This window comes from Microcaecilia unicolor, chromosome 14, assembly GCF_901765095.1.
Source record: "Microcaecilia unicolor chromosome 14, aMicUni1.1, whole genome shotgun sequence".
NCBI lineage: Eukaryota > Metazoa > Chordata > Amphibia > Gymnophiona > Siphonopidae > Microcaecilia > Microcaecilia unicolor.
The window spans coordinates 1180964-1204013 of record NC_044044.1 but is presented as its reverse complement, the minus strand read 5'-3'; the positions used below and the strand labels follow the sequence as shown (position 1 = coordinate 1204013).

The window sequence follows — 23050 nt, the reverse complement described above, 5'->3', positions numbered from 1 at the left end:
CGTTCTCCTATGTTATGCTGTTGACTACTCTTCATAAATGGAATACTTTAATAAATAGATTCAAAGCAGAGGGATTAGGGACAGGGTTGGGGTGTTTGGGGATACAAAGAAAACTTCATTGACTGTGGAATGCTGAATGATTTTCTTGTACTTGAACAGTGTTCATGTTGAAGTTTTATGCTTGTTTGTAATGATCTTTCAGTCAATAAAAAGATTTAAACATAAACTGCACACATACATTGGAACTCTACTTCTGCTGCCAGGAATGTCTACACACAGTTTGTATAAATAGGGGCACCCTTTCCATTTCTTATGTTCATACAAGGTTGTGCAATTCTATATCTGCCATTTTCTGCATGTAAAAATTACCCCTATTATGTTCTAACAACTCTGTACCTAAACCACCGTAAGCTTAAGCACTGTGAAACAGATGAGCCAGGTTTGGATCCCCCAATTTGTTGGCGCCAAGGAGTAGGGGAGGGGAGATAACTCCTGTTACCATGGCAGCTTTTGCCATCAGGTGAAGGTGTGTCTCAGAGGATGTACCTTACCAGTCATTGGGCTAGCAATGTTATCTGGGGGAGGGCATCAAATATGGAAGGTGGCAGACACTTACACTTCCTTTTGCATGAAGAAATCTCATTCTAAATGAGATTTCTTCATATTTATGGAAAAGCAAAAATGCCGGGTGCCGGGAAAAATGGTGGAGGCTATTATTAAGAATAAAATTACAGAGCACATACAAAAGCATGGGCTACTGAGACAAAGTCAGCACGGATTTAGTGAAGGGAAGTCTTGCCTCACAAATCTACTGCATTTTTTCGAGGGGGTGAACAAACATGTGGAAAAGGGGAGCCAGTTGATATTGTATATCTGGATTTTCAGAAGGCATTTGACAAAGTGCCTCATGAAAGACTCCAAAGGAAACTGGAGAGTCATGGGATCGGAGGCAGTGTATTCTTGTGGATTAAGAGCTGATTAAGGGATAGGAAGCAGAGAGTAGGGTTGAATGGTCATTATTCTCGATGGACAAAGGGTAGTTAGTGGGGTCCCTCAGGGGTCTGTGCTGGGACCGCTGCTTTTTAACATATTTATAAATGACCTTGAGATGGGAGTAACTAGTGAGGTAATTAAATTCACAGATGACACAAAGTTATTCAAAGTTGTTAAATTGCAGGAGGATTGTGAAAAATTACGAGACTGGGCGTCTAAATGGCAGATGACGTTTAATATGAGCAAGTGTAAAGAGATGCATGTGGGAAAGAGGAACCCGAATTATAGCTACGTCATGCAAAGTTCCACGTTAGGAGTCACAGACCAAGAAAGGGATCCAGGGTCGTCTCGTCGTGGAAGGAGTGTGAAAGATTACAAGAAGACCTCATGAGACTGGGGGATTGGGCGTCCAAATGACAGATGAAGTTCAACGTTGAGAAGTGCAAAGTGATGCAAGTGGGAAGGAGGAACCCGAATTACAGCTATGTTATGCAAGGTTCTGCTTTAGGAGTTACGGACCAAGAAAGGGATCTGGGAGTCATGGTGGATGGGACATTGAAATCTTCAGCTGAATGTGCTGCGGCGGCTAAGAAGGCGAACAGAATGTTGAGTATTAGAAAAGGGATGGAAAACAAACATGAGGATGTTATAATGCCATTATATCGCTCCATGGTGCGACCGCACCTGGAGTACTGTGTTCAGTTCTGGTTGCCTCATCTCAAAAAAGATATAAAGGAATTGGAGAAGGTGCAGAGAAGGGCGACAAAAATGATAAAAGGGATGGGACGACTACCCTATGAGGAGAGGTTAAGACAGCTGGGACTCTTTAGCTTACAGAAAAGGCGGCTGAGGGGTGATATGATAGAGGTGTACAAAATAATGAGTGGGGTAGAGCGGACTGATGTGAAGCGTTTGTTTACACTTTCTAACAATAATAGAACCAGGGGACACAAGATGAAATTAGAATGTGGTAGGCTTAAAACAAATCGGCAGGGCTTTTTTTGAGGGGGTACTTGGGGGTACTGAGTACCAGCACCTTTTCCACTGTCTGCTAAAATTGACCCATGGACCCCAAGCTTTAATGAACGAGCTCAGGCTCTACACAACAATTCTGCCTTGTCATAGATTCTGTGACTGGTTGCAGGAGGCCTGGCTATTGTGAGGTGGGTCCCTCAGTGATCACCCCCACCCTTGAAAGGTGGCCTGGCATTTGAGTACCGGCACCTTTTTTGCTAGAAAAGATGCACTGCAAATCGGAGAAAGTTTTTCTTTACTCAGCGCATAGTTAGACTCTGGAACTCATTGCCGGAGAAGGTAGTGACGGCAGCTGGCCTTGCTGAGTTTAAAAGGGGTCTGGATAGATTCCTTAAGGAAAAGTCCATTGATCGTTATTAAATTTTGGGTTTTTGCCAGGTTCTTGGGGCCTGGATTGGCCGCTGTCAGAGACAGAGTGCTGGGCTTGATGGACCTTTGGTCTTTTCCCAGCGTGGCGGTGCTTATGTGTGCTCTGGCCCACATGGCACCAATCTCTGCAGAAACTGTCAAATTTGCAACTGTAACTTGAGAATTCGGGCCTGGGGAATAAACACGCGACCCTGCAGAGTGTTGAAGCACACCCCCAGATAATCCAGCGACTGAGACCGTTGCAGATGACTCTTTTGTGAGTTGACTACCCAACCATGGGATTGTAGGAACTGCACCAAACGATCTGTGACTTGTAGACTTTTGATACAACTTCACTCTGATCAGCCAATTGTCCAGGTAAGGATGAACTAGAATTTCCTATTTCCTGAGAGCCGTTGCCATGACCACCATAACTTTCATAAACGTACGTGGGGCTGTAGCTAGACCGAAGGGCAGTGCCCAAAACTGATAATGCTTGCCCAACACCACAAAGCACAGAAAACGTTGATGCATGGGCTGAATAGGAATGTAGAGATAAGTCTCTGTTACATCTAGCACAGTCAAAAACTCTCCAGTACGAACTACCACTATGACGGAGAGAGTCTCCATGTGAAAACTGGATGCTGTGAAAGCCCCATTGACGGCTATGAGATCCAGAATCGGTCCGAAAGAACCCTCTTTCTTTGGGACAATGAAGTAAATGGAATACCATCCCTATCTGAGCTCTGAACAGGGAACTGGACAAATTGACTGAAGATAGAGTGTCCCTGACTACATTTGCCTTGAGGCGGAAACAAAAGGGAGACTCCAGGAAGGCGTCTGGAAGATGATGTGCAAATTCTAATGTGTACCCTTCTCGAATAACCTCTATAACCCATCTCCAATAAAACTGTGCTAAGCGAGCTCCCACAGGAACCAGAGGCTGGGCCCAGGATGAGCGGTAGACTGGAAAGAGGCTCCTGCGCCTCTGCCTCCCCTTCAAATTCCACAAAAGGACTGATTTCTCTTAAATAATCAGGACCGCTGAACAGGAGCCACTCTACCTGATCTATAGCATCAAAAATTGCATCCTCAACCGCGGCCCAAAAAGACACTACGCCCCAACTCCCTAGGCCGGTCCTTGGGAAGCTGCAGTACCTTAGAATATCCCAAACTGCGGACCAACTTGCCCAACTCTTCACCAAAAAACAAAAACCCCCGAAAAGGAAATCTACTAAGCTTAGCCTTAGAAGCCACATCCGTTGACCAACCTCATAGCCAAAGAGACTGTCTTGCAGCTACACCTAAGGTCACAGACTTAGCTGAGCCCTCAGCAAATCATACAAAGGATCTGTCAAAAAGGCCAATCTCATCTCAATCTTTGCCACTTCAGCATCCATCATGGACAGTTCATCAGAGCAGCAAAAGCAAGCTCTAGCTACCAAGGAACCGCAAATGGATGCCTGTATTACTCATTAACAAAGCCTCCATACGGCGATCCTGAACATCCTTGTCCATTCCAGATGTTATGATTTTGTACCTGTTTGGACACCTTAAGATCATACGCGCAGACGTACTTCACCCCTGTACTGTTCTCTTCTGATGAAGGGGAAGGGAGTGCAAGGGGGGGAACTACCAAGCGCCACCCCAGAAAAACAGTAGCCACCCCTCATTACCTGTACAGCATTCCCCCCTCCCCCCAGGTTCTGATATCTCTTTCCCTTCCCAGCCCCACCACACTGCAGTCCTTCAATCCTCAGGCTGCCAGCAGCATCAGCAATGAAATGCAGCCCCCCCTGTCTTCTTTTGCACAAGGAAGTGAAAAAGAACATAAGACATATTGGGTCAGACCAATGGTCCATCTAGCTCAGTATCCGGTTTCCAACAGTGGCCAAGCCAGGGTACAAGTACCTGGCAGAAACCCAAATCGTGGCAACATTCCATGCTACAAATCCCAGGGCAAGCAGTTGCTTCCCCATATCTGTCTCAATAGCAGACTATGGACTTTTCCTCCAGGAACTTTTCCAAACTTTAAAAAAATCCAGATACACTAACCGCTGTTACTACATCCATCAGCAAAGAGTTCCAGAGCTTAACTATTCGTCGAGTAAAAAAATATTTCCTCCTATTTGTTTTAAAACTATTTCCATATAACTTCCTCGAGTGTCTCTGGCGTGCTGTGGAGGAAGTCTGCCAAATCTAGCAGCTTGCGCACTGAGTCCTGCAAGAACACACTCGTGAAAAGCTGGTAAGATTAAATATGGGACACAAGCATAGAGGCCTGAAACATCTTATGTTCAAAAAAGTCCAAGGTTCTAACTTCCCTCCTTGGAGGCACCAGAGCATAGTCTCTAGAACTCTTGTGTAATCTGTTGGATTGGTCGTGAGCCCTTAAGCCCAGTCCGCGGCCCGCTGATAGCAGAGGCCAAGGCCTAGGGGAGACCGCCCCGCCACTACACACCCCAGCTATCCAACACTCCTAGCCTACCCATACGCAGCACCTCAGGAAGAAAGGAAAATAGGCATTGAAGGGGGCCTCACGGCCGAACCGGAACTGATACACTCAGACCCACTCGTACGGGCCTCACGGCCGAACTGGAACCGATACACACCCAGGGAGGGGAGAAAGGAACACCAAGGGACCCAAGGTGCCAGCCGCGCACTGAACACCAGCCACAGGGCGCAGGAAAAACCCACCATGGAGGCTCCACAGACCCAGGACAGAACCCCCCCAGACTACAAGGAAGGACACCAAAGGAACCAGAACGGGGTGCCACCCCCACCCCCCAGGGGACTAGCGCAGGAGAGGAAAATAAATACAGGAAGCGCCCTGTAACCACGGGAGGATACGGCGAAAACAGCTAAAAGACCGGGCTGCCACAAGAACACCGCAGCCAGGAACCCCCCAGGATAGAGGGGAGAAAGAGCTAACTAACAGCCACAAAAGCCAGAGACAGGTACAGGAAACAAAATGTAAACTAGCCCTCAAAGCAGAGGCCAGAGGCAAAGATACAAAAGGGATGAAGAAAATCCCCTGTCTAAAACACACAGAAGACAGAGGCAGAGACACAGTACACAAGGGGTTAAACTTACTGAACCAGAAGTCAGAGGCAGGAACACGGCGGAGGAAGATAACTGAATAAACAACCTGAGGGAAGACCCGCAGACTAGTAGCCTGCCGAGTCGGCAGAACGGGGCAACGCCCCCACTGAGAAAACAAAGTAGCTGGCCTCCCACAGAGAACTGTCCCCCCATTCCCCCCGTTTTCTATTTCTGTTGATGGCTCTCTCATTCTCCCTGTCTCCTCAGCTCGAAACCTTGGGGTCATCTTTGACTCTTCTCTCTCCTTCTCTGCTCATATCCAGCAGATTGCCAAGACCTGTCGTTTCTTTCTTTACAGCATCCGTAAAATCCGCCCCTTTCTTTCTGAGCACTCTACCAAAACCCTCATCCACACCCTTGTCACCTCTCGTTTAGACTACTGCAATCTGCTTCTTGCTGGCCTCCCACTTAGTCACCTCTCCCCTCTCCAATCGGTTCAAAACTCTGCTGCCCGTCTCATCTTCCGCCAGGGTCGCTTTACTCATACTACCCCTCTCCTCAAGTCGCTTCACTGGCTCTCTATCCGTTTTCGCATCCTGTTCAAACTTCTTCTACTAACCTATAAATGTACTCACTCTGCTGCTCCCCAGTATCTCTCCACACTCATCCTTCCCTACACCCCTTCCCGTGCACTCCGCTCCATAGATAAATCCTTCTTATTTGTTCCCTTCTCCACTACTGCCAACTCCAGACTTCGCGCCTTCTGTCTCGCTGCACCCTACGCCTGGAATAAACGTCCTGAGCCCCTACGTTTTGCCCCATCCTTGGCCACCTTTAAATCTAGACTGAAAGCCCACCTCTTTAACATTGCTTTTGACTCGTAACCACTTGCCTCCACATACCCTCCTCTCCTCCTTCCTGTAAACATTAATTGATTTGATTAGCTTACTTTATTTTTTGTCTATTAGATTGTAAGCTCTTTGAGCAGGGACTGTCTTTCTTCTATGTTTGTGCAGCGCTGCGTATGCCTTGTAGCGCTATAGAAATGCTAAATAGTAGTAGTAGTAGTAGCGAAGGAGAGCCCCAGCTGGAGGCAAGTGAACTAATTACTCACACACACGCTGACAGAAACGAACCCAGACAGAGGAAACTAAACACCAAGCTGAATACACAGACAGACACACACATGCTGCCACGAGATATCCCAAACAAAGGGAAAGTAACAGAAAGCCCTGAACAGGGAACACAGATTCAAAACCAGAGCACAGAACAACGTTCTGACAGAGAACTGCAAAGGCTTTAGCCACAAAGAAACGTAACGCCAAAGCAGGGGAAGCAGGAACATGTAGGCTTAAGTACTACCCACTGATGTCAGCTCAAACCCTGACAGCCAATCTTAGGAATGAAGTCCACACCCCTCCCCTGCCAGACTGGCAGAATCATAACATCTTGGCCCTTTTGAGGGTGGATTCAAACACCTGGGAATGATGAGGCAGCTGAGGCTTATCAAACCCAGAGGTACTCTGAATCTGGTACATGGTATCAATCTTTTTGGGGAGTACCAGGACAGACAGAGGGGACTCGCAGTTCTGCATCACAGTCTCCCTATGAGGAGACTCATAGTTCAGGACCTCAAGCATCTTAGCCCTGGGCTCGTTCTCCACTTCTACTGGAAATGGAATGGCAGCCTCCATTTCCTTAACAAAAGAGGGGAAGGAAAGGCTCTCTGGGAAAGACTTTCTCCTTTCCTGTGGAGAGAGGTCTCATAAAACTCCTACTCCGAGAAGTATTGGGGGTCAACATCTGATTCCCAAGAGCACGCCTCATCAGTATAAGCCAAAATTTCTGAGACTGAGACTGCCTCAACCTAGAGGAACAATGTCCCCGAGAGGGATGTCAAGGAGTTGGTTCTCAAATTGACTCCACCGAAGCTTCCTCCACCAACATCGGAGTGACGAATTGAGTGGCAGTCGAAGCTGGGGATGCACGTGACACCGGCATCGGAGGCTTCACCAAAGGCTGAGGGCCAAGCGGGGCTGCAACTAGAGGCATGAAAGGTGTAAGCACCCTTGACGCTGATGCACTCTGCTGAATAAAGTTAGCCAGCAGCTCAGGGAGCACCTAGTTTTTCCTTTTGCCAAACAGTATAAACAGAATATCAATAGTAAATCAGAATGGATGTTTGAAAGGGGTTTAGGGAAATGGCCACTGAATACAGGGGATGGTGTTTTTCAGGTCCATCGTGAATACAATCTTTCCAATGTTGAGGATCGCCAGGGAGAAAGGAGGCAAGGGGAGAAATGCTGGATGGGGAGAGAGAGGGAAAAGGGGCAAATGCTGGATAGAAATGGGGAGAAAAGAGAAGGGGCAAATGCTGGATGGAAATTGGGAGAAGAGAGAGGGGGCAAATGCTGGATGGAAGTGGGGAGGAGAGAGGGCAAAATCCTGGATGGAAGTGGGGAGGAGAGGGGGCAAGCTGTAGGTAGACACAGTCAAAAGACAGAAACTGAAGACTGGATGTGGATAGAGGCAGAAAATAAAATTGAAGAAAGCTGAAAGGAAAAGGAGGAGAGACAAATGACAAACAAACAGGAAATCCTGGAAATAGAGAAGACGAGGAAAATAGAAACCAGAAACTGGGAGCAACACAATTGAAAAAAAAAGTACGTGGCCAGACTACAAAGGAAGAAAAAATGATGGATGGAAGTGGGGAGGAGAGGGGGCAAGCTGTAGGTAGAGAAAAATGACAAACAGGAAATGCTGGCAATAGACTTAAGAGAAGACGAGGAAAACAGAAACCAGAAACTGGGACCAACATAATTGAAAAAAAAAGTATGTGGCCAGACAACAAAGGTAGAAAAGAGGGCCGCGACGAAAAGAAAGAAAACTTATACTCAGTGAGAAAACTAAGACAATAAGGACTAAAAACTAAACAAAAAGAGAAGAAGCAAAACGGAAAAGCGGACACGCTATGATCTCCTGGGCCGAAGGTAACACAGAACCGAAAAAACTCCGTGTCACCTCAGTCGCGGGAAAAAAGTAACTGACGATGTCACGCTTGTGCCGCGGGCAGGAAGCCGTTCGCGCATGCGAGGTGCATTCTGCCTGCAAGCCGGAGCGTTCTAGAAAGATTTTTATTTTGCTGAAAAGTTTTGCTGGTTTCCTTGGCCGCCGCGGACGTCGACCCAATCGTGAGAACAAGCAGCCTGCTTGTCTTCGGAGAATGAGACTTGCTGCCTGAGTTTCCAATAGCAGATCTCTCTGTGTGAGTGTCCTGCCACTGAATGTGACTGAATGGCAACTACACACTGTTCTCCTTTCATTTAAGTGCACTTTGTTTCAGCAGTATTCATTTAGGGTAAAAAGACAAACCAAACCACAGGCACTAGGGAGTGAGGCCCCATGGGTGTTTTGCAGCTGGTTTTGCTCAAAAAGCAATCCTTCTGGTACCATATTGGGCCCCTTGGGGAAATATCTGCAAGTACTGCATTGGGTCCTTTGGGTTGGTGCCTTTTATCTACTGTATTTATATAACCATTTTTCTTTTGTGGCTTGAGGAACACACACAGGGCCCCTTGGAGTCTTGAGGAATCCCTTGCTTTCAAGTCTGACTTCTCTTTTTCTCTTTTCTTTCCTTTCTTCTCTTCTCACTTTACTCCTGGGGGAATTTTGCACTACTGCAGAGAATTCTGTAAAGTCTGCTTTTGCAGTGCAGAGTGGCACAGACACGTTCTGACTACCTCCCTCCCTCTCTGCACACTCACTGCACCAGCATGGAAAGAGCAGGAGCTGCACAGCCGCAGGCTGGGCTGTTACTTTGGTACCTGGTAGTTCTTTAACGCCTCGTGAACCTGTGAGGCTCAAAGGAAGAGTCAGGCCAGGAATGACAGAAGAGCAGGTAGCACAGCCTGATGTGTGGCTGTGCAGCTCCTCCTCTTGCCATGCTGGAGTGGTGAGTGTGCAGGGAGAGAGGCAGGGAGTGGGAGGTCTGGAAAAATATAGTGGGAATAGGACATGTGGGGGGGATGGAAAATAGGTAGATGGAGTGTGGAGAGAGGCTGGAAAAAGGTGAATGAGGTGTGTGTGTATGCCACAGGAATGAAATGCAGGTCTTCAGGAAGGTGCATGGGAAACTGCTGTGGGGGTGGGTGTTTCATGCTTGGGGGAGATGCCAGCCCTTATAAAGGGGGGATTGTGGCCCAAAATAATTACAATAAAGTGTGCAGAATTTTCAATTTATTTTGCACAGTATTTCCCCAGGAGTATCTCTTCTTTTCCTCTTTTTTTTTTTTTTTTTTTTACTCATTTAATAAAAAGATAAAGAGCACATCAGCTTTTGCTTTGTCAGAAATATTACATAGATTGAGGGAAAGAGCAACAGTCACACAGGAGAGGTGCCAGAGAGTTTTCTAGACATTTCTGGGCTCTGATAGAGCGGATCCAACCTGTGCCACCAGGGATGATGACTGATAATATCCTGCTTGTCCATGAATAAGGGGAAGGTCTCACACCAAGAGGTGTGATGCAGAAGGAATCATCAGATGAAGTTGGGATAAACAGCACTCTAGAGAAAATGGATGATGGATGCATGGAACAGGGGCAAGGGCAGATGGAGAGCTGCAGGGAAGAAGGAGGGCTCTCAAGAAGGGCATGGAAAAGGAGAATCCGCAGAAGTAGCAAGATTGAAGTAGGGATGAGATGGACTGAGAACCTGCTCCAGATATGGGACTAGTTTGAGACTGTGAAATCTATTTTCAGAAGGAATAATGAGTGATGACATGTCAGCAAAGCCCAGCTTACCATGTCCCGAGGATTGAGGATGGTATGCTATATGTAATTTACTCTTCACTCTGTGTGTCTTCCACATGTGCTGGATCACGTTTGCAGTGAATTGGACTCTACTTGACTACTGAACACATAATTCAGTAGAAAGGTAGCAGTGGTTTCTTGGGTGCCAGTAAGCATTCCACCCACATGGACTTCAGCAAAGCCTTTGCTACATTCCCCCACAGAAGACTCGTAGATAAGCTGAAAGGGTTGAATTTAGGACCGAAAGTCGTGAACTGGTTAAGAAACTAGTTGACCAACAGGTGGCAGAGGGTGGTGGTAAATGGAATCCGCTCAGAGGAAAGAAAGGTGAGCAGTGGAGTTCCTCAGGGGTTGGTGCTGGGGCCTATTCTGTTTAATATATTTGTGGGAGATATTGCTGAAGGGTTGGAAGGGTTGCCTTTTTGCAGATGACATGAACATAGCCAATAGAGTGGATACCTAGAAGAATGGTCGAGGGTCTGGCAGTTAAAATTTAATAAATTAATATAAAAAGGAAGAGCAAATATAGAAAAAACAAGTCAGACAATTTACTTCGTACAACAACTTGGATAAGCAAAATCATTTTTATATCTTTTTTTTAAATGCAATTTAAAGTGTTTAAATGTGCTCAGTCCGTACCCATTCCAACCATTATATCCCCAAACTTTAATGCCAAGAAGTGCAGAGTGATGCACTTGAGGTGCAGAAACCGAAAAGAGAGATACCGGATAGGAAGTGAGAGATTAGTAAGCTCGACTCAGGAGAGACCTTGGGGTGTTGGTGTCTGAGGATCTAAAGGTGAAGAAACAATGTGACAAGGCAACGGCCATGGCCAGAAGGATGCTAGGCTGCATAGAGAGGGGCATAACCAACAGAAGAAAGGAGGTGTTGATGCCCCTCTACAAGTCATTGGTGAGGCCCCACTTGGAGTATTGTGTTCAGTTTTGGAGGCCGTATCTGGGCTGGGCTGTGCTCCGCCATCCCTGAACCTACCTTAAGACACCCTGGTGGTCTAATGGTCTCTTCGGTGCTGCTCAAAGTCTCAACAGTCATTTTGAAGAAGGAGCAATAGCGGCAGCAGGCAGGAAAGAGTGGGATTCTTTCATGCCCCAAAGAGGCCACTAGACCACCAGGGCATCTTAAAGTAGGTTCAGGGGAGCACACTGAGGCTTGAGTGGGGGGCAAGGGCAGGCGGATGGAGTCATGTGGGTGCAGGAGCAGGGACTAAAAACAAGGTGGAGGGATATCATCTGTCTGCAGCTTGTTTACTGGAACCCATGGGTTCCAATCCCTCGCTCCTCTCCTGCAGCCTCCAACTCTGTCACTGATTCTCTTTGTGTGACTCAGCAGGAGTCCCTTTATCTTCCTGTGCTTGAATGGAAATTCCCGGCTCTACCTCTGGCCCTGATGCAGTAGTTTGGATCACTGCATCAGGGCCAGAGGTAGAGCCGGGAATTTCCATTCAAGCACAGGAAGATAAAGGGACTCCTGCTGAGTCACACAAAGAGAATCAGTGACAGAGTTGGAGGCTGCAGGAGAGGAGCGAGGGATTGGAACCCATGGGTTCCAGTAAACAAGCTGCAGACAGATGATATCCCTCCACCTTGTTTTTAGGAAGATTCTTTAGCGCAATTCTCACACTTTAATTTTAATCCCAGTACAATCTGAAATTTTTGCAGCAGTTGTACAATCACTGCAAAACACATGCAAAGTGTGACTGAGAGATTGCTTCCAATGAAGTAAGAACACACGTTAAAATCAAGCATGGGGGTTTGTACTCTTCTCTTAGTGCCGAACCTTTACATCAGCTCAGGAACAAAAGGGTGAAGTCAACTCAGATCACTCAAGATCCCTGGTGGCCCAAGTGAGCCCCTAGACGATCGCACCCCTACCTGATCCAAATTGAAGCCCTCAGCCCCCCAGACCCCAGAATCCCTCACCCATCTCTAGAAGTAGGGAAGCAGGAGTAGTGCCACTCACTCCGGGTGCTGGAATCATCTAAAGTGGCAGTGTCTGACTCCCCAGTGGTGTGTCAGGATGCATTGCTAGGGGTCAGTCTCCCAAATAAGGCAGTGTTGTGGGGTTTGGACCTCCTAGGGATGCCAACTGTTTCACCTGACAGGGTTGATCCAGTCCTCAATTTAACTCATTGCATGCAGGGACTTCAAGTTCTGATTTCCCCATTGTATTCCCTAAGAAAAGAAAGACTACAAGTCCTTGCATGCAATGGGATAAACTCAGTTTAATTTTTGTCTACATAGTTCTATTTTTAGTTTGTTGTCACTTATTATATACTTCGTGAGGGCCTACTTCTGTTCAAGTGTCTGATCTGTACTAATTCTGCTTGGTTTGTTTTCCAATAGGTGTATTAATGTTCCTATGTCAACAGCAATGTTCAGGGTGTTGTTTTTTTCTAGGAAGGACCTTGAGTGATCTCCTGTAAGTTAGCTTGTAAACATACTAGATTCTGTGGTCCAAATTGTAAAGAATGCTTTTTACTTTGTAGTAAAAAAAGTAGTTTTAAGAGCTACACTTTATTACTTTTACTTGAGTATTTTTTGGAATTTGTGCAGATGCACAGATGGCCCTGCTTAGTCTCTCTCTCTTTTCCATGTGCCTGTCTTTCAGAAAAACCTGAGTCTGGGCTTCCAGCAGTCTCTCTGAGTCTCTCCAGAGCATCTCTCACCTGTCATAGGGTCTCCGTTCTCCGAGTCTTGGTCCCCTAGGGGATATGTCTCTGCCTCTTCTTTAATGTTTACTGAAAGAGCAGATGTGATCATTGGGATCTCTGTTAACAAAAGACACATTTATGTTGCTGTGAATTCCTCTATTACATAGTACATAAACCCTTAACAAAGTGGGGCAATGCTTAGCTGGCAGTGGTCAGTGTTTCCTTAGATGCTGGCCGCTGGCAGGTAAATTAACACCTGGATATTCATTACCAGCCCCTATCTGGATCCTGGCACTAAATATGTGGGTACTCAGTGACCTGTTGAGAGTTACCTGGGTTCTGCTGATATTCAGCAGTGCTATCCAAATAGCTACCTGGATATCTTATGAGACTTTTTGCTGCCTTAGTTAACTAGATAGCTATCTGAGTACTGCTGCTGAATATCTGCAGTCCTTGGGTAAGTCCTTCCTGTCTCCACCCCACTCCTGCATTGCCCCAGCATTAACTGTGGCAGTTTGCCCAAATTTCAGTGTGTTGAATATCTGGGTTTGGCAGGGACAAGTGCAATTTTCAGGATCCTCTCCTGCACAGTTAAATCACATTGACCTCAATGTATTTAACCCCCCCCCCCCCCCCCCCCCCCCCCCCCCCAAAAAAAAAAAAATGCAAGGCTGAGATCCAGAACTCAAATGGATAATTAACTGGATAAAGCAACATATTTGAATTTACTAGGCAAGCAAAATGGATAACTTTTGTCTGGACAAGTTGATAACCAGCCAAAAGTTATCAGTTTAATGAAATGATTAATTAGAGGCTTGCTGGAATCAGGTTAAAAGTAACTGGATAGCACCAGTAAATCAGACTACATAAATAGCACATCTAGGTAAACCAAATAAGCTATACATTACACTTGAATCTGTTGTAGTCAGTGGTGCCGACTTAACAAGGAAATCATATCTAGTTTAACCGGATATAACACTACCTAAATACTGACCTCTATATATTTCAGGATGTTATCTTAATGCAGTGTAGACCTCTATCAAGTTGCAAATTGAGGAGTTCTTCAATGTTTCCTGCCCAAAACCCCAGCCTGAGAATCACCTTGACAATCCCCCAAATCACCTCAAGATTTACTCCCAGGATTACCAAAAAAAAAGGACCAGCCCTAATATCTTCAAGGGATATCCTGATGAGGGAGAAAATAAAAGGTCAGGGCATCATCAGCCTTCATTTCCAGCCACCATATCTTCAGTAAACACCATGAAGAAAAGGCCCCTCTTCGTGGTTCAGTACAGATGTCAGGTCTGCCTAAAGCACAATAGTCCTTTAGGAACCAGGGCAGGGGTCAGGGTTAAAGCACAGACCATGTCCAAGCACTAGTATGTATTATGTAAAGAGGATTCTAGGAGTGTTGGGGAACTTGAAGGGAAGATAAGAGGCCAGAATTCATTGTCAGGCTTATCTGAACATAAAGCAGGTTCAGTGACCAGCATCAGCCCCTTCAATTTACCTTTGTCAGGAATATTTTGGCCCTCTTTCCCATCTGATGCTTGCTCATCAGTGCAGTCTGGTTCTTCCACCTCTATAATCCTTAGTAAGATGTCAGGGCTGGCTGCTGTGTAATCTGTGAACAATACAAGCCCATAAGTGGTAGCTCTGCTATCATTTGCTATGATGTTAAGTTATCCAGGGAGGGAGATTTTAGAACAGTCCTGGATTTATGAAAACCCTGGCCTAATGCAGTTTGGAACCTGCAGCACTGACTTTCAATGGGTAGAATCAGGGACTAGAAACACTGATTTAGGATGGAAGTTCAAAACCAGGACATGCAAACTTGGCATCTTTGTGAATGACAGCTATTAATGAAATCATAGACTTTGGAACCGTTCAGAGAGCTCAAGTAGTAGACACGCCACATGATAGTAGTCCCGTAATACATTACCAGGACAAGCAGAACATCATAACCTCACATGCTAGCCGGCCTGCCATAAGATCCATCGCTTGCAACTTGTTCAGAACACTGCTGTGAAGATTCTCTATAATGCTAAAAAATATTATCATGTTACCCCTCTCCTTTTTGAACAACATTTGGCATCCTGTTGCACAACAATAAGTACCTAAATTAGAAAAAAGTACCTAGAATTAGAAAAAAACAACGCAAACAGGATAGGAGAGAAAAAAATGGTGGAGGGGAGGGTTCAGAGTGCTTCTAGATACTTCTATTGACCCACAATGCCTATTACTCCATGTCACTGCCTTATCTGGCCTCTCTCCTAACCCCTCACAGACCGTCTTGTTCCCTTGGATCCTCTGGCACTCACTGTCTGGTGACTCCTGCATCAGCACATCTATATATATAAAACTCACCCTCAACGTTCTATTGTCTGACGTCACTGAAGCCAAGGTTCGTAAGTTCGAAGCTCTGAAGCCACGAAAATCACAGTCTCGGGGCCCCGCCCTCGTGTCAAACGTTATGACGTTGAGGGCGGAGCAATTCACTCACATCGACGGCGGCCAGGGCGGCGCAATGGCGTCACTGACGACAAAGGTGCGTTGGGTGGGGGGCCAGAGTCACACATCGACGGCAGCCACGGCGGCGCAATGGCGTCACTAACAACGAAGGTGCGTTGGGTAGGGGGGGCCAGAGGAAAGCCTTGCTAGCGCCCATTTCATTGGCTCCAGAAACGGGCCTTTTTTTACTAGTATATATATATATATATGGTAACTTCTTGTGAGACAGCTTTTTGTTGCCTTGCACCTTAATTATGGAATGTCTTACCCCCAGATTTGCGATCCATCAATTCCCAGCCAAAATTTAAGACTGCAATGAAAACATGGTTCTTCAGACAAGCCTTTGACTCCTTTTATCTCATGACACATCGATTTTGCTGTTCTCTCCCCAGCTCACTCTGAACCCCCCTCCCTTCCACCATTTTTTCTCTCCTATCCTATTTGTGTTCTGTTGTTTCTAATTCTAGGTACGTTTTTCTAATTTAGGTACTTATTGTTGTGCAACCCTGCCCCCCTTAATACATGTTTCGCTTTTCTTTGCTATGTCTGTATGTCATGGCCTACTCAACCTTTATACAATTTCTTTTTGTAAACTGCTTGATATCCTTGGATCATTTGGTGGTATAACAAATATTCAAACAAACAAATAGATAAATCTGTATGATATTATCCAGCACAGCCCATAGAGGAGACTCTCCCCAGTGTTCTTTCTCACCTGTCATGGCTGAGTGGTTAAGGCAATGGACTTGAAATCTGTTGGGGTCTCCCTGCGCAGGTTCAAATCCTGCTGACTATGTGGCTGCAAGTTTGTCTCACTAGTAGAGTTATTTTTTGGGATCTTGCAAGGTACTTGTGATCTGGATTAGCCACTGTTAGAAACAGGATACTGGGTCTGTCCCAGTATGGCAACGCTTATGTTCTTATGTTGGCAATGGTGGAGACTGTGTCTTTGTCCAGTGTATCTTCCTTGAGGCACAGGAAGACCTGTGTCCCTTGATACTCTTGCCCAGACCCTGAACACTAGTTCAGTGGATCGAGGTAGGTATAGACTCAGGTTTCTCCTCAGGATTATTTCTTTGATTCTGATTCAGATTGATCCTGGGAATCTGATCAGGAGCCAGAGGTCCTCTTGGAGAAAGGGTCCCTTGGCATCACATCAGACCCCACTCTGACTCATGAAAGGATAAGCTCTCTCCCTGAGGATTAGCATCCTAATGGTTAGTGCATCAGACTTTGATCCTAGTGACTTGGGTTCAATTCCCTCTGCAGGTACTTGTGACCTTGGGCAAGTCACTTAACTATCCATTGTCTCAGGTACAAAAAACAGATTGTGAGCCCTCTAGGGACAGAAGTACCACCTGCATTTAACATGTACAGCGCTGATTATGTCTGGTAGCATGCTGCGTATGTCTTGTAGCACTATAGAAATGATTATTAATAGTAATAGGACTGAGAGGTGGACATCCATGACTTTGAGGCCCAACTGAAGGAGGCTTTGACATTGCCTGTGCATCCTTAAGGCAGTAGAGATGAAGCAGTGGGAGACCCCCTTCTCTGTACAGAAGAAGGCTGATTCTGTGTGTAGAGTTCAGAAGGCTCCCAGATTTAAGAAGCTCCAACTTCTACACTACTCGATGGTCATCGAATCTGCTCTGACACTCAATCCTCAGTGCCCCAATGAAGGGAGTCTTTTTGGGAGGAAGGTTTTTCAGAATGCTATCTATCTTCCCACACACATTCTTTCCAGCTCTTCACATTTGTGGAACTTAGTGTGCAGTGTGGCAGAATTTGCAGACACTGCCACCTGAAAAGGCTGCAGAGCTTCATCAGCTATAGCAAACTTAAGATGTGTAGAAAGCACATGACGTGGACAGCCTATGATGCTTTTGACATGGAGTTCAGGGCCTCCGCCATGGGCATCAGGATGCGCAGACTCACCTGGCTGCATGCCTCAGACCTAGAAACAGCAGTTCAAGAGAAGCTGGCGGCCATCCCATACCGGGGACATAGTCTTTTTGTGACAAGGTAGAGGAGGTCACCGACCTCATTAAGAAACATACTGATATCAGTCTCAGCCCACTCCTTCCACGAGGTACTCGGCACAGCATAGGTACACTCCTCCCTCTCATCCACCCCAACCAGCCTAGAGCTCCTGCCCTTGTCAGCAGCAGCAGAGAGCTCAGAAGTCCCAGCTGGCTCCCAAGTCAAAGCAAGGAGTGGATTTTTAACTGGCTCCAAGAGAACATAAAAGTATCCATTCTGGATGACATACTGGTAGGAGGGAAGCTGAATTTTTTCCAGACAAGGCAACCTCAGACCAGTGGGTTCTCAAAATAGTCCAGATAGACTACACCCTTCAGTGGCCACTGAGAGCATCCAGGAATTACTTATAAAGGAGCTCTCTTCCCTTTTACAGGAAACAGCAGTCAAACTCATTGCAACCAGGGAAAAAAGGGAAGGGATTTTAGTTCAAGTAGGGAAACATCACTACCGTTATAGCGTAATACCACTTGACTTCATGTCCACCCCCAGAGTATTCACAAAGTGTCTCACAGTAGTCGCAGCATCGCTACACAGATAGGGGTTTCACATTTCATCACATGGGATAAACATAAAGGAATCCTGTTCGGAAGGAATGGATCCTCAGAAACTTAGCCAAGATTGGGTGGCAGAGCCGGTAGGGGGAGGCGTGGCTGGTGGTTGGGAGGTGGGCCTTGTTCTGGGCAGACTTCTACGGTCTGTGCCCTGAAAATGGCAGAAAGAAATCAAGGTCAGATATACACATAAAGTAGCACATATGAGTTTAAATTGTTGGGCAGACTAGATGGACCGTGCAGGTCTTTTTCTGCTGTCATCTACTATGTTACAAGACAGTTCATCATTGATTCAAATAATATGCATGGAAAACTTGTGGCACATCTGTACCTGTTTTTTTGTGCCTAAATATGAGCCTTGGTAAAACTTCTTATACTTAAATTTTTTTTATGGGAGTTAGATTTTATTGCTGGTTTTCAAAGCTCTTAATAATTGCGTTTCTCCCACTCTGTGTTCCACCATGAAGTTATATCAGCCAGTACATCTTTTAAGATCTTCTCAAAAATCGTTTTTAGATGTTTCATCCTTTTGTGTGGTTTGACTGGAGGAGTATTGGTCTTCCACTTTTTATATAATGGGTCCTAAACTCTGGAATGCTCTGCCTGCTGAGCTCCGTGAAATTCAAAATGTAAATCAATTTAAGAAAGAATTAAAAACTCATGTTTTTTGAGAGATCACGTGAACTTCTCCGGCCTCTGGGATTTTGACGCTGATCGGATCCCACAATTGTGTTGAATTTTGGTTAATAACACTGCGGAACATCGTCGCACCCAGTTGAAGGTCTTGAGTTTGCAGAATAGCGATGAGAATATCTAGTAAAGGGAAGAGCAGGGGAAGACACGCAGAGGACAAGATGGCGGCTCCCGCGAGTCCAGTGGGCCCCTCTGTGTCTTCAACCTGGATCGCAGAAATAACAGCAGAAATGTCCACAGTGTTGAAGGACTTACTGGAAAGACGTCTGACTTCTATTGACACAAAGCTGGAGCGGATGCATCCTCAACTAGAGGATTTAGCCCGGGAATGCCTGGCCTTCCAATCGCGCACGAGCATACTGGAGGATCAGGTCTCGACTGTTGAGGGATCTCAGGATGGATTAAAGGCTCAAATGGCAGCTCTGGAAGCGAAAATTGATGACCTGGAAAACAGGTCACGGAGGAATAATTTACACCTCGTGGGATTACCTGAATCGATCATCGAAGAGAGATTGGAGGCTTTTTGGAGTGCTGGTTAACTAGAGAGTTGCAATTACAAGACGGTTTTGGCCCGCTACAGGTGGAGCGGGCACATCGGGTAGGAGTGCAGCGCCCTAATGCAACTAGACCAAGAGTGGTCATTTTACGGGTGTTAAATTTTGCCCACAAGCAGGCTATATTGCAACGCCTAAGATCGGGTAAGACTCTGACCTATGAGAATCAGAAGGTTCTTTGCTTCCAAGATTATTCTTCAATTGTGGCAACGAGATGTAAGACCTTTGCCCCTATTTGTTCTAAACTTTTTTCTATGAAGGTTTGGTTTGCGCTGTTGTACCCAGCCAATCTAAAAGTTACTTATAAAGGGGCGATGAAGGTATACGAATCAGTGGAAGCAGCATGGGAATTTCTGACACAGATAAAAAAAGGGGATTCAATGACAGAAACACCTAAGGAAGTGTCGTGGTGACTGACTAATCGCTATGATAAACTATTTTACCATGAGGTAGTCAAGCCTGTGGAATTATACTGAGAGCTTAATTGAAGGGGATCTGCTGGAACATGGAGATAAAAGTGGGACGATATGAAGTCCCCAACAACGCAGAGGAGTGAGCTACTGTATTGGTAGAGACATAACCCGAACTTCCCTTGAATAGCGACTTGATATGCATTGAGAGAGTGTTTTTTTTTTTAATGTCTGTGCTATAATGTTGCTTAAGTCTGGAGGGAGTGTGGGGAGGTGTCAAATGTGATGGTTCCCATAAGTGAAGGGGTCGGGGTCAGGGAGGGAGGAGGGGGGTACAGTGAGAGGGAAGGGGAGGGTTGAGTTTGCATCTACAGGTTCAGGCTGGGGCTGATCGGGGAGTGTGGGAAAGAGAAGTTCATAGGAGTGAGAAGACCATATTACATGTTGTTGATCTCAAGGGCAAACTTGCTTGGGAGGGATGCTGGCTGGTACGTCCTCTAAGGCATCTCACTAAGGATTTGTTCATAAAGGTTTTGTATCAGATAGTTTCACATGGTGAAAATTGTAACATGGAATGTACGAGGAATTAACTCACCTATTAAAAGGTCAAAACTTTTATAACATCTACAACGACATAAAATAGATATTGCTCTGTTACAGGAGACATACCTCAATCAATTGGAACATGGTAAGTTGAAAACACTCGTGTGGCGGCTGCAGCTTCGGGGAAGAAAGGAGGGGTAGCAATACTAATCAGGAAAGGTGTGGCAGAGGCCATGAAGCCCATATGGATAGATAGGGCGGGTAGATACATGCTGGTGGAGGTGGTGGTTAATTGCCAGAAATTATTCTTTTGTAATTTGTATGCGCCTAATCAATATGATAAACTATTTTACAATGAGGTAGTCAAGCGTTTGCTACCATATCAGCACAGGGCTTTAGTAATAGGAGGAGACTTTAACACAGTGTAGGATTCTTCCATGGACAGGTCTGAGACTGGGAGAGCTGCATATTATTATTCTAATAAAGGGTTGCTCTGCATGGGTCAACTGTTTGACCTGGCCAATGTTTGGAGAGTGTTACATCCGATGGATAGAGATTATACTCATCTCTCAAGGGCACACTCCACTCAGGCCCGAATAGATGATCTCTTAATATCATGTCAACTGTTTGTTACAGTCTTAAGGGTGGAAATAGGATCTTACACTATCTCGGATCACGCATGGGTGTGTATGGAATGGGTGGTGGACCTGTACCCGGTGGCAAGCGTCGGTGGGTGTTCCCCCTAGAACTACAAACTAATTTGGCATTTCGAGAAAAACTCTTAAAATGTTGGAAGCAGTTTGAGCACTGTAATGAAAGGCATTCTGAAGGGCCCCTACTATACTGGGAAACCGCGAAAGCGGTGCTGAGAGGTGAAATTATAAGTTATTCCCACTTTGTGAGGAAGACGAGGGATAGGGAGATATTGCGGCTGAGCTCACGATTGTGTAGGGTTCGGAGGCAATATGGACGGATTCATGCGGAAGAACACAGACAACAGTTACTGGGTCTGCAGACGGCACTCAGTGAATGTTTACATGGATGGGCCCTCAAGTCTCAAGTTTATTACAAGTATATAAACATGGCAATAAGGCGAGTCGCTTATTGGCCACATTGATCTGTCCACAAGGTGAGACCAGGAAAATTATAACGCTTAAAGATGGTAAAGGGAAGACTGTGCATTCCGATAAAGAAATATGTGACATTTTCTTTTTTTTATTTATAAATTTTACATTCTTTACACAATTAACATGTATTGGAAATACATTGAATAATATTGAATACAAATATCCAAGTAATTATTTTAAGGAAAAATAGTCTTAAATCAAATCATTCAATTCTTTAGACCACAAATAAACAGAGGGGAGGGGGGTGATAAAGGCAATAGGAGATCAAAACAAAGATTTTTTCCCTTAAAGGTTACATATAACATAGTAACATAGTAGATGACGGCAGAAAAAGACCTGCATGGTCCATCCAGTCTGCCAACAAGATAAACTCATATGTGTATACCTTACCTTGATTTGTACCTGCCTTTTTCAGGGCACAGACCGTACAAGTCTGCCCAGCAGTATTTCCCGCCTCTCAACCACCAGTCCCGCCTCCCATCACTGGCTCTGGCACAGACCGTATAAGTCTGCCCTCCACTATCCTCGCCTCCCAACCACCAACCCCTCTTCCCCCACCTGCTCCGCCACCCAATTTCGGCTAAGCTTCTGAGGATCCATTCCTACTGCACAGGATTCCCACGCATGTTTGAATTCCGTTACCGTTTTCATCTCCACCACCTCCCGCGGGAGGGCATTCCAAGCATCCTCCACCCTCTCCGTGAAAAAATACTTCCTGACATCTTTCCTGAGTCTGCTCCCCTTCAATCTCATTTCATGTCCTCTCGTTCTACCGCCTTCCCATCTCCGGAAAAGATTTGTTTGCGGAATAATACCTTTCAAGTATTTGAACGTCTGTATCAAATCACCCCTGTTCCTCCTTTCCTCCAGGGTATACATGTTCAGGTCAGCAAGTCTCTGCTCATACGTCTTGGAACGCAAATCCCATACCATTTTCGTAGCTTTTCTTTGCACTGCTTCCACTTTTTTAACATCCTTCGCAAGGTACTGCCTCCAAAACTGAACACAATACTCCAGGTGGGGCCTCACCAACGACTTCTATAGGGGCATCAACACTTCCTTTCTTCTGCTGATCACACCTCTCTCTATACAGCCTAGCAACCTTCTCGCTACGGCCACCGCCTTGTCACACTGTTTCATCGCCTTCAGATCCTCGGATACTATCACCCCAAGATCCCTCTCCCCCTCAGTACCTATCAGACTCTCACCGCCTAACACATAAGTCTCTCGTGGGTTTCTACTCCCTAAATGCATCACTTTGCATTGAATTTTAATTGCCAAACCTTAGACCATTCTTCTTGCTTCCTCAGATCCTTTTTCATGCTTTCCACTCCCTCCCGGGTGTCCACTCTGTTGCAAATCTTAGTATCATCCGCAAATAGGCAAACTTTACCTTCTAACCCTTCGGCAATGTCACTCACAAATATATTGAACAGAATCGGCCTGGCTTTTCCCAATATTTCTCTTTATAAAGAAAATGGCCTGGCTTTTCCCAATATTTCTCTTTATAATCAATCTGTTATCTTTCATTTACTCTTTCGGTTTAACGGTTAGCTTTTTCATTTCTAAAAACGTTTTGAGGTGATCTGGCTCAAAAAATATATACTTATTACCCATATACTTAATCAAACATTTACAGGGATATACTAATAAATACGCTGCCCCTATAGCTCTAGTTTCTTCTCTGAGAGTCGAGTTGTTTTACTAACATCTGGATATA

General features: G+C 45.6%; 1 protein-coding gene across 2 annotated transcripts in view; it reads right to left on the bottom strand.

Moving 5' to 3' along the window:
- Nucleotides 1–23050, bottom strand: part of LOC115457897 (zinc finger protein 436-like) — a 118099-nt gene that overhangs the window by 3692 nt on the left and 91357 nt on the right. For both annotated transcript variants that reach the window (XM_030187576.1, XM_030187577.1), the window contains exons 5-6: nt 14409–14522; nt 12914–13015 (exon numbers count right to left, since the gene is read on the bottom strand). In XM_030187576.1, the coding sequence (XP_030043436.1) occupies nt 12914–13015; nt 14409–14522 (216 nt within the window). The remainder of the gene's footprint in view (nt 1–12913; nt 13016–14408; nt 14523–23050) is intronic.